Source organism: Entelurus aequoreus, linkage group LG16, assembly GCF_033978785.1.
Source record: "Entelurus aequoreus isolate RoL-2023_Sb linkage group LG16, RoL_Eaeq_v1.1, whole genome shotgun sequence".
Lineage (NCBI taxonomy): Eukaryota > Metazoa > Chordata > Actinopteri > Syngnathiformes > Syngnathidae > Entelurus > Entelurus aequoreus.
The window spans coordinates 30,246,561-30,264,905 of record NC_084746.1 but is presented as its reverse complement, the minus strand read 5'-3'; the positions used below and the strand labels follow the sequence as shown (position 1 = coordinate 30,264,905).

Genomic DNA, 18,345 nt, shown 5'->3' with positions numbered 1-18,345 from the left:
TACAGTTCTGGTCAATCATGTTGAGAAATTCAATCATCATTCAGTTGTGTTAGCAACAAAACGTTTTTAAAGGCAATGGCATCCTTTCAAATCATGCACAAAAAAAAATCAGCTCCTCAATGCAACTTAATAAGTCCTTTATTTGCAATGTTCCTCGTCTTTCCAGTTTCCGATGCAAAAGAAGCCATAATTTCTTAAATAAAGAAAGCAAAAAAATATATTTACAAAATTCCAATAAAACTGATAAAGGATTATCTAAAGCACCTCTCTGCATTCGGACAACTGCATTATCTCAAAAATGACCAAAAAAAAAAAAAGGAAAAGTTTTAATTATTATATATTTACAGAATGCTCCAGGAAGGAGTTCCCACTCGACGTAGAAAAAGTTTTCCGGATATTTTCTGTTTTTAACTTTTTATATAATTCATCAAGTGAATTTTCTGCAGACTTCAAGTTTTATGGCGATTGAGTCGTTAAGAGTCCTCCGCAGCGGAGGTAAGATTGATGAAGAGTCAGTCGGTGTGCTTCACCACGGGGGATGAAGAGGGTTGAAAGGAAGCATCAAGATCACACCACCCTAGCAATCAAGGTAAAAAGGTCAGTCCAGAAGGCGAGACTAGAAACTCCATTCTATTAAGGATGTCATCTTGGTTAATGTTCCTCTTGTCCGCCGTGATTTTCTCGTCATGATTAGAAACGTCCACGCTTGAGTTACACTGGCAACTCTCAGCAACATGGACTCATCTCAAAGATTAGGCAGATTAATGCGCAACCATAAAAAAAAAAAAAAAACATCCCGTAGGGCTGCGGCCTGGAGGAAAATCATTTCAGTGATGTGGGAATCCTGCTGAATAACTTTTCAAGTTTATTACATGAGGACACTTGCTGTGGAAACAGTAAGGAGGTGAGAGAGGGAAGGGAGGAGAGAATTGATTGTTTTCTGAGTCCATCCCTCGAAGAAACAAAACAAAGATAATTATCCTCATTGAGGATTGATTTGAGTCTGCCACTAAGGCAACATTGTCCTTGATTCGTCACACCCCGGTCGCCTGGCCAACAGGGGGCAGCAGAGTCCAAGCTCTGGACTTTTCAGTCCTCTTCAGACTCGCTCTCTGCGCTGCGAAGAAAATTTAAGAAGAACATGACGGACTTCAAGGCCACACCTTTGCCCGATTGCTCCGCGACGTCTTTGCACGATTCCCACTTGAAAAAGGAATCGTCTTTGATGACGTCATTCTTGTACAGCTCTTTGAAGAACATGCCCAGCAGGTCTGCAGGGGGGGGGGACAGGAGGAGGTCCATGTGGACCCGATATTACTCAAATAGCATTGGACCAAAGACAAGAGGAAAGTAAGGTTTCACGATACAGATGATATAAAGTTGGCCAACGACAAAGCTTTCAATACTATTGTTTAGGGCTCAACGATTATGGCAAAAATAATAAACCAAAATTCATATTAAATCACGATTGCGCATTAATTTGAAAACGAGTATTTACTGTACCATCAAAATTTAAATATACTTTTAAAAACGGATATACAGTACAGGCCAAAAGTTTGGACACACCTTCTCATTTCAATGTTTTTCCTTTTTTTTATGACTATTTACATTGTAGATTGTCACTGAAGGCATCAAAACTATGACACTTGAAGCTCATCAAGAGAATGCCAGGAGCGTGCAAAGCAGTAATCAGAGCAAAGGGTGGCTATTTTGAAGAAACTAGCATATAAAACCTATTTTCAGTTATTCCACCTTTTTTTGTTAAGTACACAACTCTACATGTGTTCATAGTTTTGATGCCTTCAGTGACAATCTACAATGTATAGTCATGAAAATAAAGAAAACGCATTGAATGAGAAGGTGTGTCCAAACTTTTGGCCTGTACTGTATATTAGTAACAAATAAACCACAACAAGTAAAATATATAGTAATAACAGTAAGTTTAAATAATACATAAAAACAATAAAATTCATTTTTTATGTTGTAATTGTTAATTTTAAATGGTAATTTTTCTCACAATGACAACATTGAACTTACATTTATGTTCATTTCCCTAATATTCTGCATTTAACATTTAACTGGATTTAGTTTTATTGGCCAATTATGTGACTCTATCCGCAGTTACGTGAACGCAAAAATCACATGCCTTACTTTTTTTGTTGTTGAGTCTAGTGATCATTGATTAGGCATACGTAGTGATGTGTCAAACAAAAAGCTGCAACCATGGTGAGATACCAAACTTCTAGTAAACACTTGTTTTTTTACTCATTTGCTCGTCATTCGTTTTACCGGAATTCCGGAATTTGCATTCACGTTGCGCGGCCCATTAATGTTGTTTTTATTATAATATTTTCATGATTGTGAGAAGTCATAATCGAAATCAAAATGTGATTATTTGTTCAGCCCTACTATCGTAACATCATGATCATAAAACAAACGCGTCCTCAACGCACTCTAGCATTCATGCTCGCAGCTAATGTCCCTCCTCAGTGCAAAGCCACTTGTGAGTCAGTAATACTCACATCCATGGCGGCAAATAAACTATGTTTCTTACATGTATTATTACCACTGGAGGAGGAGAAATAGCAAAATATGCTGCACTCCACATCGTAGGAGGATGTGCTAACTGCAAGATAAAGCTCTTGAATGAAACAAAGGTGGCCGCATCAATAAAAATATGATAAGCAACAATACCAAGTACAGAATCCGTATATGGTCGATACTACAGCGATTAGATCAATAATTTTTATTAGCACAAAATCTTTTGTCGTTTTTATTATTGTCCACAACCTCAAGAAATAAGTACCTGAACACAATAAGGAGGGCTTCATGGGGCAAAACCAAAGGATTTAAATCAAAGCCAGTAAGAGAAAATTATTGAAATATTTAATTGATATTGTTACTCTGCCATCCTGTGTTTTTGTCTAAATATAATTGCGACATCAAAAAATCTTGAACATTTTACGTATCGATATTGGTATGATCAATACTGCCCCTGTAACTACTTGGTATTGGATCAATACCTAAATTTGTATTATCACCCAAAAAAATTCTGTAAATTCCGGACTATAAACCGCTACTTTTTTCCTAGGCTTTGAATCCTGCGACTCACAAAAGGTTGCAGCTAATATATGGATATTTTTTGCCGATGGTCATAATACAAATAGTTTTAAAAGAAACAAAAACAAGGCAAATAAACTGAAAAGGTGTGTTAATGTTTGTGATACGGCGCCCTACTTTGGACGAGTTCGCTCACTGTAGGTGCTGCTGTGCTGCATTGCATTTCTGTTAAGACTGAGCCTTCAACCGGAAATAAAAGTCGTCTTTCGTCTTCTAGCCATCCATAGCATTTCAAGTTGTGTTGATTTATCATCTTGTTACATTGTTTTTGTTTAATAGTAGTTCTACAATGTGCCGCAGGCCAATGAATGCCCCTTGGCCACACTTTGAAGACCCCACCTCTTGGTCAGGATTGAGCATGTGACGTCAACTCTGATCAGCCACAACTTCCTATATGACTCTCTTTTTAGCTTCCTTTGTCACGAACAATGAGTAAAGAGTGTTATTGCAGCTGGAACTAACTGATGTTATTTTGTTGTTAAAGTTCATCTCAGTTCCTACGAGAAGGCACCCTTACACCCTGTAAAAGAGTCATACACTCAGGAAATAATTTATAAGTCGACCAATCGCAGCGTTTTACAGTACAGAAGTTTTAAACATTTTTTGGAGGTGCGCGTCACGCTATACTAGAGTTTGCAGTGAGAGAAGTGAATTAAGCGATTTATGTGTCAAAATGCACATATGAACAAAATCCAAAAAAAGGAACTATTGTTTATCCTTGATATTTTTTTTTCCATAGATCATCAATGTCTATTACTTCTATTGGTGCTCATAAAATAGAGGACACTCACTTGCAGGCTGCTCCAGGTCCACCGTTAGAGCCTGCAGCGCATAAAGCGCCTGCAGCTCTTTGTCCTCATCACATAGGTAGTCCTGCAAGAGCTTGGCTCTGAAGTTGAGCTGCTGTATGTCCAACTTGTACTGGTCACCTGAAAAAAGGGGCGGCCATTGAACACATGCTTCCAAACGTAATCATTTGATTATGAGGGCGAGTTGTCTTTACCTGTGATGGCTGACTGGCACACGGCGGTCATGAGTGCACGCACAAACAGGTTGGTGGCTCTCTGCTGCTCATCAAGGTTGGCCTGAAAACAAACGGAGGAAAAGTTGGGAGGGAAATATAAAGTGGACATCTATGGCCATGGCCACACGAACACGGTTATTTTTAAAAAACGTATTTGCGTTTTGGCCAATGGTAGGTTTGTGTCATTAAATTGGGAGCGTTTGAAAAACTCTGGCTTCAGCATTTGTGTGTAGATGGATAAAACAGAGCGATTTTGGTTTGTGCCTTATGAAATTTACAACATTCTCTCATGTTTTTAAACTACAGGTGTCAAAATTAACGCTTTATTACGGAGTATTCCATCAATTATTAATTAGACTACAAATTAATATGCAATTTCAGCGCAGTCCGTCCATCCATCCATTTTCTACTGCTTGTCCCTCTCGGGGTCGCACGGGTGGGGCCGGACATACAAACAGGACCTTCATATTGTGAGGCATACGCACTAACCCGTTTCCCCGTGCTGCCCAATTTAAGCGCAGTATGACTTATATTTACTAAAACGTCTCTAAAAAACATCCCGGCCAGTTTGTTTTCAATGTGTGTTTTTGTTTGTGTCAACATAGCATAAAGTCGCACCTCTAACCAGTCTTTGATGCGCTGGTCGCTGGCCTTCTCGCGAAGGAGGCGATCCAGCTCTTGCCGGATCTCCTCCCAACTCAGCAACATCTTAGTGCTGTCTTTGGACTTTTCCTCCTCGCCTGTTGTAAACTCCACTTTCTAAAATAGTTTAAAAAAAATAGCATACATGATTTAAAAATCAAAAGAGAATTAATGTCACATGATGGTTTGAACTCCACATTTAGTGCTTTGAAAATTCCACTGAAATGTAATAACAAAATACCAACCAAAAATAAACAATACAAAAGCAAAATAATCATCTCCTTAGCACTTTAGTTCATGTTTGGTTATTTAATCCTTGAGGAGACACAAACCTGCTCAGTGACAAACTTGTTGACGTCTTCATTCTTGGACAGGAAGTCACTCCAATTAAGCCCTGCCGCTTTCCACATGGTGCCAACCTTACTACGTGTCTAGTTTGAAAGAGGGAACAATCAAGTGAAGTCGGGGAAAACAACATATGTTCTGGAAGCTGCTATGTGAGAACATACCATTCCCTTGCAGTGAAGGTGGAGGATGTGCACGAGCAGGACGCCGGCCATACCGAGAGGCACAAGAGGCTTGGAGATCTCCCTGAAGGAGCAATTAAGTAAAAATTAAGCTTTGCACTTGCTCTGTTTGTAGCGTTACAATACATTAGCGCAGTAACTATCGTATTTTCCGCACTATAAGGCGCACCGGATTATAAGGCGCACCTTCAATGAATGGCATATTTCAAAACTTTGTTCATATATAAGGCGCACCGGATTATAAGGCGCACCTATGCATCCATTAGATGGAGCTGCGCTAAAGGGAATGTCAACAAAACAATCAGATAGGTCAGTCAAACTTTATTAATAGATTGCAAACCAGCGTTCTGACAACTCTGTTCACTCCCAAAATAAATAAACAGCTGATTTACCCGTAAAATCAAACGTCAACGCAATCACAAAATAGTAACACTCAAAATAGTGCAGAGCAATAATAATAATAATAATAATAATACCTGGGATTTATATAGCGCTTTTCTAAGTACCCAAAGTCGCTTTACATGTAGAACCCATCATTCAATCACACCTGGTGGTGGTAAGCTACTTTCATAGCCACAGCTGCCCTGGGGTAGACTGACGGAAGCGTGGCTGCAATTTGCACCAACAGCCCCTCCGACCACCACCTATCATTCAATTCACCGGTGTGAGTGGCACCGGGAGCAAAGGGTGAAGTGTCCCACCCAAGGACACAACGGCAGCGATTTTTGGATGGTAAGAGGCGGGGAGCGAACCTGAAACCCTCAGGTTTCTGGCACGGTTGCTCTACCCACTACGCCATGCCGCCCCAATAAGAATATCAATAACTCAACATTGCTCACAACACAACACAACAACACAACACACAAAATATACATGTAAAGCTCACTTGCTCCATGTTGATGATGTGCTCTGGCCGGATCTTTTTTTCAGTAATCTTGTTTTTGCAATATGTGCGGAAAGTAGCCAGCTTTTCTTGGAAGTCTTTTGGCAGTTGCTGTGAAACAGTAGTTTGTGTGCGGATGGAGAGATTACATCTTTTCATAAACTGAAAGCACCAAGAAGCACCGCCTTTAAAATCCTCCATGTTAAGTTCGCTTGCCTTCATTCGAATAGTGATGGTACTGACACTTTTACTTGTTGCTCTCTGTTCAACAACCCACTGTTCGAGTTTGTCCTCCAACTGTAGCCATCTCGCTTTGTTCCTTCGGAAACTGTTTTGTATTCTTTACTTGGCGCAGGTCATCTTGTTGCTTCCTCCACTTACAATTGATTCATTTATGTTACATATTCTTGCTGCTGCTCTCTTCCCGTGTTCTACTGCGTGACTGATTGCCTTGAGTTTGAACTCTGCGTCGTAAGCGTGTCTCTTAATAGGAGCCATTTTGGGGTCTTTACATAAACACACAAATGGAAATGAAACATCATATCCCAGCATGCACCGCACGCTTCTTCTACGGGGGCGGGTGCTTACCTTGGCGGTTGTTTACCGTAGAAGAAGAAGCGCTTCTTCTTCTACGGGGAAAAAAAAGTTGGCGGCTGTTTACCGTAGTTGCGAGACCTAAACTTTATGAAAATGAATATTAATATTAATCCATATATAAGGCGCACCGGAATATAAGGCGCACTGTCAGCTTTTGAGAACATTTGTGGTTTTTAGGTGCGTCTTTTGGGCGGAAAATACGGTAGTTGGATTTCATAATCAGTAAAGGCTTGTGCAGTCAAGTTAACTACATTTGCCTTACAGTGTTGGTGAGCATAGTCCATTATGTGTCTATAATGAAACAAAAATCACAAATGAGCAGTTCTTAGCACACCTGAAGAGCTGCCCCATCGGGATGCCGCCCTCAAGGAGCATTGGATTGATGAGTTCAGCCAGGTACAGCCAGATGTGAGGTATATCTATGGCCATTTCTTCGGCATCCTCCAGGATCTCTAAAAGCCTGTGACAGCGAAAACACAAATCAGTCTCTCCGAGGGACATAAAAAGAACAAGAATGTGTGATAAAGAACGTTTCTGGGTTTTACCCTTGGAAATACTGCACAACAGGTAACGTGCCCGCCTTAATTAGTCTGTGCAACAAAGTGCCCAAGTGTTCACGTGCGCTGGTGGTGCGCTCAAGTGTGAACTCCACGCCCTTCCGCACAAACACGAAAAGCAGGGCGGTGCTGTTGAGCTCTTCCACACACAGGAGCGCATCCTACAAAGAGGGGGGGGGGGTGCAAAGTAGAGTTGTAGGCCTACTTGAGCTGCAACTAAAAATGTTTTTAAAGAATGACGTTGTGTCACGTTTTACTTTCAAATCATTGTTGTGGAGGTACTCTTCGATGATGGCGGTGGACTTCTTCTCCACCTCCTCTTCTGTCAAGGTGGATTTAGGGAGAGTAGTAGCTGCGGGGGCACTCTCATGCTTCACTGCAGGATGTAAAATAGTATAACTCAGACTAAACACTTTGGATACCAGCCACATATACAGACAGTAAAGTACAATTAGGAATACAAATACAAATACAACATATATATATATATATATATATATATATATATATATATATATATATATATATATATATATATATATATATATATATATATATATATATATATATATATATATATATATATATATATATATATATATATATATATATATATATATATATATATATATATATACTACCGTTCAAAAGTTTGGGGTCACACTGAAATGTCCTTATTTTTGAAGGAAAAGCAATGTACTTTTCAATGAAGATAACTTTAAACTAGTCTTAACTTTAAAGAAATACACTCTATACATTGCTAATGTGGTAAATGACTATTCTAGCTGCAAATGTCTGGTTTTTGGTGCATTATCTACATAGGTGTATAGAGGCCCATTTCCAGCAACTATCACTCCAGTGTTCTAATGGTACAATGTGTTTGCTCATTGGCTCAGAAGGCTAATTGATGATTAGAAAACCCTTGTGCAATCATGTTCACACATCTGAAAACAGTTTAGCTCGTTATAGAAGCTACAAAACTGACCTTCCTTTGAGCAGATTGTGTTTCTGGAGCATCACATTTGTGGGGTCAATTAAACGCTCAAAATGGCCAGAAAAAGAGAATTTTCATCTGAAACTCGACAGTCTATTCTGGTTCTTAGAAATTAAGGCTATTCCACAAAATTTTGAACGGTAGTGTATATATATATATCAGTGACGTGCAGTCACTGGAGGCAGGTGCCTCACGTGCCATCATGGGAAGAAAAAAAATGTAAAAAGAAAAAAAAAAAATTAAATTGTTATATGTATCCATACTATAAAGTTATTTTCCATTTAACTTCACCAGTTTTAGATAATTTTTATTCAAAATCGCTGAATTTTCACATTTGCCGTTCAAATACTGAGAAGAGACTTGCTGTGATCAGCAGCCAGTTGAGGCACGTCACTGAGTTGTGCCTCAACATGGATTGCCGACTCGGCTAACTGCTGGCCTGCTGTGCAGTGAGACCGTATTGCTATATGAACTATATTATACATTTCCATAGTTTAGTTAGCTGAGGTATATAATGTACAGTGTATTTTGTCAACAACTGTATGTGTGTAATGTACTTCTTGCAAGTGCAAAAACAATAATGTTCGTGTTGGAGGAGTTGTGAATGACTGCAGGGCCACAACATTAGGTACACCTGCAGACTGCAGCACGGATTTCATATTTCAGTCAACTCCTCCAACCCGAACATTATTGTTTTTGCACTTTTTGGCTTCTTATTAAATAACTTTTTTAAATACATTCAATCTTGCACGTGGAAAGTTTAAGTGTGAGCTTTAGTTGATATAACACTCCGTCAGGGGGTGCATTCTACGGAGGGGGTGCATTAATCCAGCACAACAGCGGCGCATGGACTTCATTTATAAGTAAAGGTAAGACCATAATAACGTTTTTTTTATTAAATGTGCTTTTTTGTGTGCTACAGTTTGTATGTGTAAAGTTAAAAGTTAAGTTAAAGTACCAATGATTGTCACACACACACTAGGTGTGGTGAAATTTGTCCTCTGCATTTGACCCATCCCCTTGATCACACCCTGGGAGGTGAGGGGAGCAATGCGCAGCAGCGGGCGCCGCGCCCGGGAATAATTTTTGGTGATTTAACCCCCAATTCCAACCCTTGATGCTGAGTGCCAAGCAGGGAAGAATGCTGGTATGAGCTTTTAAACATAACCCGTTAACTGCTGCCAATCAAATGGTGAATAAAATACTCTTTAGAGTTCACCGCACGTCACTGATATACACACACACACACACACACACACACACACACACACACACACACACACACACACACACACACACACACACACACACACACACACACACACACACACACACACACACACACACACACACACACACACACACACACACACACACACACACACACACACACACACACACACACACACTAACAGGGTGCAAATTAGTTCACTTTTTGCATCATTCTCAGCACCAAAGGTGCATTTGGTCTATAGCGGAATGAACCGTTTTGTCAGTCATCCACTCTTTGTCTCTGTGGGTGGAGGCAGGGCCGCTAGCATACAGACACTGAAAAGTTCAGCCTCATAAAATAAATAAGATAATATTTTACAAATAATCCATATCACCCAAAAATATAATCACTTGTTCCTTATTTTTGACAAATCTTTAACGTTTTATCAAAATGCTCCTCGTGCAGTCAAATATGGCCATTTTACTGCTTTAACTCCATCAAATGTAATTACAATTCCAAGTTAGTACCTGGTAGGTCTTTGCTTGGGCGTCTGTCCCGGCTTCCCCGGTCCCGGCTTCCCCGGTCCCGGCTTCCCCGATCCCGGCTTCCCCGGTCCCGGCTGGCCCGATCCCGGCTTCCCCGGTCCCTGCTGGCCCGGTCCCGGCTTCCCCGGTCCCTGCTGGCCCGGTCCCGGCTTCCCCGGTCCCTGCTGGCCCGGTCCCGGCTTCCCCGGTCCCTGCTGGCCCGGTCCCGGCTTCCCCGGTCCCTGCTGGCCTGGTCCCTGCTGCCCCGGTCCCTACTGCCCCGGTCCCTGCTGCCCCGGTCCCTGCTGCCCCGGTCCCTGCTGCCCCGGTCCCTGCTGCCCGTCATGCTGGCCACACGGCGCACAGATTCGTTGGTGGCCCGGCTGTCACTGCCCCTTCCACCGCGCTCCTCCGTTTCTTTGCTGAAGCTCCTCTTGGTAACTTGGCTACGGTTGCTTCTGTCGTCACGATCAAAACGCTCAAAGCGATCCCTGTCACGGTCCGCTTTGTCTCTCTCGCCACCTCGCTCACGGCTGGAGCTCGACCTGACAGTTGGGGGACAAAAAGGACCATGTTTGTTATGTTTCTTCAAATTTAAGAACGGTGATATCAGTGACTTTAATTTTTGGATACAAAGGATGACGACAATATTTGCTGACCTCTGATGATCTCTTCGATCCGAGTCTGATGACAAGGAGCTGGGCTGCTGCAAGGCAAAGTAGCGGTTGACAGTGCTGGTAGCTGGGCGGCCAGAGTCTAATCATGAGGAGAGGGACTAATTAAGAATCCCTATAGTTAAAATGACTAATTTCCTTTTTGAAAGCAGTGTTTTACCCTGGTCTCCAATTGGCTTGGCTCCTGTTCCCCCGCTGCTGCCTTTGCCCCAGCTGCCCCACGTGCTTTTCCCCAGTGGCGCTAGTCGCTGATTGTTGATCTCTGTAGGGTCAGCCTACAGGGAAAAAAAGAAAGCACAGTTGGTTATCAGGTGGACGAAATAAAAATGTTAAAAACAGTAGTACTCAACATCAGCGTGCAATTTCACCTTTGTTATCTTGAGGCGGTGTGCGTCAATACTGCGACTTTTGTTGATGGGCACTGTGTTCCAGCCCTCATCCTGGGGTTGGCTGCCTCGACTACCTCCTGGTGTGTGAGGGCCTCGACCCCCCATGTTACCACCCAACCTGCCACCCCCTGCCTCTTTTTTTGACATGAGCTGCTGCTGGACTTTGAACTGTTCTCTGCGCTCTTCCATTTCCGCCTCCTTATGGATCTGGTCGATAGTTTTAGGACCCTGGTCTCCTCTGCGAGGCACCCAGTTACTCTGCAGCAGTTATAAAAACAGGTTTTGTTAAGATGTACTTGACAAAAGTCTCTATTTTTAAGTCTTCATGTCCATGTGCTGTTCCATAAGCTTGAACATTTACCTTTCTGAGGTCCAAAACATCTTGCAGCATGAAGCGGATTCTTGATGAAGTCTTTTTCTCTTTGATGATCTTATCCATTTGATTAAAATACTGATCCATGAGACCCTAAAATAGACAGACAACCAACAAGTCATGTAAGTAAACCAAATAAACCAGAAGTGTTATTTACAGGTCACTTGCACATTCTCACAGACCATTGATCGCAGAGACTGAGGAATAGTCCTAAAAATGTTCAGTAATACGATGTATGATTAAGGATTACCACAACATTTCCAATTTTTTAAAAGTGCCGAAGGACTTTTGATAACGGGTACATAAATTAATAAAGTTAATGTTAGTCTTTTATTAATAATGTTTATCTTTAAAATTGTGTACCGTTATTCTATTTACTTACTGTTATTTACAACAGTAATAAATAACACATTAAACTCTAAGGAATATGTGATTTTATAATTTTTTTGTTGGGAAATTAATCAATGCATTATAATCGTGAAACCATGATTATTACTTGGACTGGTGGTCACAACCTTTCAGCCTAAGATCCCTGGTCAGCCAAAAACCAAAGCAAAATCTACCCCTGCGTCAACTATGCATGTACCGGTATATATATATTTTTAAAATTTTGTTATTTTTTAAATGACAAAGCTTTGTGTTATTATTGGCTGATGTCAACCTTTTGGCTTTTTCTCATTGTGCTTGTGCTTTTTATTGTTTTCCCAATTTTTGTTGGTGTTTATTGTAATGTGCCGAGGGCCAATGACAAAGGAGTCAAGGCTGTGGCCCCTGTGCCACACTTTGGGCACCCCTGTTGTAGGAGCTAACTGTTTATGGCCACTATAGTCTGAGTACTGTAGTATATTTGCTCATCCTATGTCACATATGGGACGTAAGTTACTTTCAGTTGGTGCCGGAAGTAGTAAAATCAGCTGTTCACCTGGTGGGTTTATCCTGTGTGATACAGAGCGGATACACATGGAAGTCCTTCTTTAGCTGCCGATTTATTTTATCATATTTTACTGCCTTTGCACATGTCAATATTTACTTTTGAATTTATAAATCAACAAAATCTGTACTTTGGAGCAATGTTCACAAACCCTATTATTTGACTTGTTAGCTTCTTGTTGCAGGCGAGCGATGATGGTAGTGGTTGAGGGAAGAGTTGTTTGATGTAGGATGCTAGAAAATGTCTGATGCGGTACTTGGGGGGGGGAAGGGTGACCGCGGTGTCGAGAGCTGCGAGATAAGAGGCTGAAGAGAGGTGAGGCATGCGGCCGTGTTCAGGGGTTAAAATGCGTGCCTGTTGGCTACTCTCCGAGTGGGGGTGTCACTAATGTCATAATACTTTCTTTATTTTTTTATAAATACTTACGCAATCGGTAGGGTCCCAAAGATCGAAAGGTCGATTGCGATCAACGGGTTGGCGACTATAACCATGCCTTCAACATCTAAAATCAATGCATCCCTAATTCCTAGTAGCCTACCATGCTTACCTTTGTAAAATACTTCACTAAAATTCAAGAAAAGACCAACCTTGTGCGCTTACATTCAGATGTTTAGGGCTGCATCAAACGATTATTTATTTTCCGATTAATCTGTAGATTTATTTTATTTTTGGAACAAATTGTTCTTTAGTGTAAGGTGCAAAAATTTTTTCAAAAGAATTTCCGAAACAACAATTTTCTTGTATTTCGGAACTTTGAATGAACATTGTTTGGTTCCTGGATACAAAAGAAAGGGAGATTAGCTAATACAATCCTTGTATTGACTGTAAAGTGTATTAAGTATTTATAGTGAGAACTATTGACTATGTGATCTAAAAAGGAACCATAAAATCACCTTACTTTTTGGGAAGTAAACTAGTAATGGGATCAAATGATTTAGATTTTTGATTTTTAATCAAAATTATAATCAGCTGAAAAACGCAAAGGCATTGTAACAAAATCAACTAAATATTTAATCTGTAAAATTATTCAATTTTATTCCATACAATTGTTTAATATAAAGTCAAAGTCCTCTTATGTCCAAGGACTTATTCACTGACTTGTTTTAAACATTTGCAAAAAAGGATTTTGTAAAACAAAACAAAAAAAATATCGATCTAATCACTAGTATCACTCGTATATCTCTCGGTATCAAAAGCATTAACTTATGGATCGTTCCACCTTCTCGTTGATCGCTGGCAGTCTGGCACTCGACAGACACAGCAGCGGAGCACACACATTTTGCAGTAATATTATCCTCTCGTCAGACTTATTAATCTTTATTAATAATATTAATTTAAAACAAAGAGGAGAAATATAATCTTAAGAGAAAAATTTAATTTAAAACATTTGTATGCACGTACAACACTTAAGACCTTCAGTATATCTGTATGTGGAATTAAATTATGGAATGGATTAAGCAAAGCAATCAAACAATTTACTAATATAATCCACTTCAAGAAACTCTTCAAACTTAAAGTGTTTACAAAGTACAAATAAGAAGAACCATGATAAACATTCTGAATTTATTTCATTAATCTACCCGTTCATTTTCAAAATAATCTTACTCATTTCACCATATCAAATGTAACTTACTTCACCGAGTATTATTTCATTATTTATTTATTTTTATTGTGATTACTTATGGAGTATATTGTGAATACATAGAGAACAGGAAGTGAACAAATGTTTTAGCAACTGTTATGTAAAAGAAAAGGGGTAGGATTAAATAAACTCTGCTTCTTCCTACTCCTTTTCGAACATGTTGAAAAGAGAAACTGGAAATTGTGATGTATCATGTTGTATGCATGCATGTTTGAAATAAACTCAAACAAGTGTGGCAAATCAAGATTTTGATTAAACATGATTATTGCATGACTAAGCTGCCCACGATAAAAGGCCACTCTGAAACGTGCAGTTTTATCACACAGGACATGCCGAAGATGTCGCAAGTTTTGAGGGAGCGTGCAGTTGACATGCTGACTGCAAGAATGTCCACAAGAGCTGTTTCTTGGCGTTTGAATGTTAATTTCTCTACTATAAACCGTCTCCAAAGGCGTTTCAGAGAATTTGGCAGTACATCTAACCGGCCTCACAACTACAGCCTACTTGTAACCACACAAGCCCAGGAACTCCAAATACAGTAGGTGCACCTCTATGATTGTCTGAGACTAGACACCAAGACAGCTGCTGCAACAATTGGGTTTACATAACCAAAACATTTCTGCACAAACGGTGAGAAACTGTCTCAGGGAAGCTCATTCGCATGCTCGTCGTCCTCATTGGGGTTTTGACCTGACAGCAGTTCGCTGCCGTAACAGACTTGATTGGGCAAATGCTCACATTCGATGGCGTCTGGCACACTGGAGAGGGGTTCTTTTCATTGATGAATCCCGATTTTCACTGTTCAGGGCAGATGGTAGACAGCGTGTGTGGCGTCGTGTGACAGAGTGGTTTGCTGATGTCAACGTTGTGAATCGAGTGGCCCATGGTGGGGGTGAGGTTATGGTATAGGCAGGCGTACGTTATGGACCAAGGAACGCAAGCGCATTTTATTGATGGAATTTTGAATGCACAGAGATACCGTGACGAGATCCTGAGGCCCATTGTAGTGCCATTCACCAGAGACTATCACCTCATGTTGCAGCATGCCAATGTACGGCCCCATGTTGCAAAAATCTGTACCAAATTCCTAAAAGCTGAAAACATCCCAGTTCTTGCATGGCCAGCATACTCAATGTCACCCATTGAGCATGTTTGGGATGCTGTGGATTGGCGTATACTACAGCGTGTACCAGTTCCCGCCAATATCCAGCAACTTCGCACAGCCACTGAAGAGTGGACAATTACACAGGCCACAATCAACAACCTGATCAACTCTGTGCAAAGATGTGTTGCACTACGTGAGGCAAATGGTGGTCACGTCAGATACTGACTGATTTTCCGCGGTCAGTGAACACTTTTCCACAATGCCTACATTTTCTTAACATTTTTTGCAATGTCAGCAATAGCCAGTATTTTGAAACCTAGTGTACTTTGATTGACTGCATGTACCTTGAGAAGTGAAAACAAGTATTCTTTGACAGAATATTTTCATTCTGAGTCAGATTTCCAGTGTTTTGGTAAAGTTAGTGTTAGTGTGTGTGTTCAATTTTGAAATGAAGAGTTAGTATATATTTAACAAAATGTTTGTTAAAAATATTGATAAATACAATGAAAATTATCAATTTGGCCAATTGTGTTTAGAAGGTGTGAGTCTGTGTTAAAGGCCTACTGAAACCCACTACTACCGACCACGCAGTCTGATAGTTTATATATCAATGATGAAATCTTAACATTATAACACATGCCAATACGGCCGGGTTAACTTATAAAGTGACATTTTAAATTTGCCGCTAAACTTCCGGTTCGAAACGCCTCTGAGGATGACGTATGCGCGTGACGTAGCCCGACGAACACGGGTATGCCTTCCACATTGAAGCCGATACGAAAACGCTCTGTTTTCATTTCATAATTCCACAGTATTCTGGACATCTGTGTTCGTGAATCTGTTTCAATCATGTTCATTGCATTATGGAGAAGGAAGCCAAGCAAGCAAAGAAGAAAGTTGTCGGTGCGAAATGGACGTATTTTTCGAACATAGTCAGCCACAACAGTACACAGCCGGCGCTTCTTTGTTTACATTCCCGAAAGATGCAGTCAAGATGGAAGAACTCGGATAACAGAGACTCTAACCAGGAGGACTTTTGATTTGGATACACAGACGCCTGTAGAGAACTGGGACAACACAGACTCTTACCAGGATTACTTTGATTTGGATGACAAAGACGCAGACGTGCTACTGTGAGTATGCAGCTTTGGCTTTTTTTTGCGTATGTACGTAACTTTTTTAAAATATATAAGCTTTATGAACCTTGGGTTAGGTGAACGGTCTTTTGGGCTGAGTGATTGTGTGTGTTGATCATGTGTTTGAATTGTATTGGCGTGTTCTATGGAGCTAGGAGCTAGCAGAGGAGCTAGGAGCTAGCATAACACGTACCGTACCGTAAGTGCGCGTCACGTACGTAACTTTTTAAAAATATATAAGCTTTATGAACCTTGGGTTAGGTGAACGGTCTTTTGGGCTGAGTGATTGTGTGTGTTGATCGGGTGTTTGAATTGTATTGGCGTGTTCTATGGAGCTAGGAGCTAGCAGAGGAGCTAGGAGCTAGCATAACAAACACGCAGGTGTTATTATGCAGGATTAATTTGTGGCATATTAAATATAAGCCTGGTTGTGTTGTGGCTAATAGAGTATATATATGTCTTGTGTTTATTTACTGTTGTAGTCATTCCCAGCTGAATATCAGGTACCGTGAGTATGCAGCCTTGGCTGCTAAACATTCGATAACTTGACCGTATGTGCGCGTCACGTACGTAACTTTTTAAAAATATATAAGCTTTATGAACCTTGGGTTAGGTAAACGGTCTTTTGGGCTGAGTGATTGTGTGTGTTGATCAGGTGTTTGAATTGTATTGGCGTGTTCTATGGAGCTAGGAGCTAGCAGAGGAGCTAGGAGCTAGCATAACAAACACGCAGGTGTTTTTATGCAGGATTAATTTGTGGCATATTAAATATAAGCCTGGTTGTGTTGTGGCTAATAGAGTATATATATGTCTTGTGTTTATTTACTGTTGTAGTCATTCCCAGCTGAATATCAGGTCACCCCCGGCTCTCACAGCATCTTCCCTATCTGAATAGCTTCAACTCCCCACTAGTCCTTCACTTGCACTTTACTCATCCACAAATCTTTCATCCTCGCTCAAATTAATGGGGAAATTGTCGCTTTCTCGGTCCGAATCTCTCTCACTTCATGCGGCCATCATTGTAAACAATAGGGAACTTTGCGTATATGTTCAACTGACTACGTCACGCTACTTCCGGTAGGTGCAAGCCTTTTTTTTATCAGATACCAAAAGTTGCAATCTTTATCGTCGTTGTTCTATACTAAATCCTTTCAGCAAAAATATGGCAATATCGCGAAATGATCAAGTATGACACATAGAATAGATCTGCTATCCCCGTTTAAATAAAAAAAATTCATTTCAGTAGGCCTTTAAGAGTTTAGAAAAAGTAACTGAGGTATGCATAGTTAAGCGCTTCTTAGCAATTGAAAAATAAAAAATAAACTGTAAATGCACTGCAGGACTGCTTGTATTGGAGCACTTACATCAGAGATTTCAGATGAAAATTGATATAATCAGATACTTGTTTTTTTGCTGATATCAGACCGATATGAATATCGGATTGGGACAACACTTCTAAGTACAAACACCCATCTAAGTTAGTGCGTGTGTGTTGCTGCTTCGATACCTTGGCTTTCTCAAAGTCCAGGTCCTTGCCAATGGTGGAGAGCAGTCTGCAGAGACACTCCAAAGACTCCTCATCATGATTTTTCAGTAGTTTCACAACACAGTCGTGCATTATGGCCTCCGTCAGCATCTTCAGCTTGAAGAGTTCACCAATGAACTTGATATTGCCCAGCGAGCGGCGCCGGAACTTGTCCCTGGCGTCCACCCACTCCACACGCAGGCGTTCGCGCTCTTCTTCCTGTGAGACGGCACAAATGGGTATCAGCACAGCCATACAGTCGATACAATGGTGTGGGTAAATGCTATTATATTTTTACATCTTTGGCAGCCTCCATCTCTTTATGCTTTTTCTCCAAGAATTCATCATCATCCTTGTCCTTCTCAAACTCTTTCTGGCAGCGGTTGATAAGCAATTTGCGGAAAGTCACAATAATTCCTGGCTTGTCTGAGACGGGGACTTTTAACTGAAACAAATGTTTTTAACTGATTAACATTTAGTGGCTTTGTA

At 40.6% G+C, this 18,345-nt stretch overlaps 1 protein-coding gene across 7 annotated transcripts in view; it reads right to left on the bottom strand.

Annotated features, from left to right (window-relative positions):
* Nucleotides 1-18,345, bottom strand: part of eif4g1a (eukaryotic translation initiation factor 4 gamma, 1a) — a 74,194-nt gene continuing 55,849 nt past the window's right edge. For all 7 annotated transcript variants that reach the window (XM_062022601.1, XM_062022605.1, XM_062022604.1 and 4 more), the window contains 16 exons: nucleotides 18,155-18,301; nucleotides 17,839-18,075; nucleotides 11,506-11,610; nucleotides 11,124-11,402; nucleotides 10,916-11,030; nucleotides 10,741-10,837; nucleotides 10,085-10,626; nucleotides 7,608-7,726; nucleotides 7,339-7,511; nucleotides 7,128-7,253; nucleotides 5,296-5,377; nucleotides 5,119-5,217; nucleotides 4,763-4,903; nucleotides 4,124-4,205; nucleotides 3,912-4,049; nucleotides 1-1,271 (listed from right to left, as the gene is read on the bottom strand). In XM_062022601.1, the coding sequence (XP_061878585.1) occupies nucleotides 1,090-1,271; nucleotides 3,912-4,049; nucleotides 4,124-4,205; nucleotides 4,763-4,903; nucleotides 5,119-5,217; nucleotides 5,296-5,377; nucleotides 7,128-7,253; nucleotides 7,339-7,511; nucleotides 7,608-7,726; nucleotides 10,085-10,626; nucleotides 10,741-10,837; nucleotides 10,916-11,030; nucleotides 11,124-11,402; nucleotides 11,506-11,610; nucleotides 17,839-18,075; nucleotides 18,155-18,301 (2,664 nt within the window). In that variant the 3' untranslated portion in view covers nucleotides 1-1,089. The remainder of the gene's footprint in view (nucleotides 1,272-3,911; nucleotides 4,050-4,123; nucleotides 4,206-4,762; nucleotides 4,904-5,118; nucleotides 5,218-5,295; nucleotides 5,378-7,127; nucleotides 7,254-7,338; nucleotides 7,512-7,607; nucleotides 7,727-10,084; nucleotides 10,627-10,740; nucleotides 10,838-10,915; nucleotides 11,031-11,123; nucleotides 11,403-11,505; nucleotides 11,611-17,838; nucleotides 18,076-18,154; nucleotides 18,302-18,345) is intronic.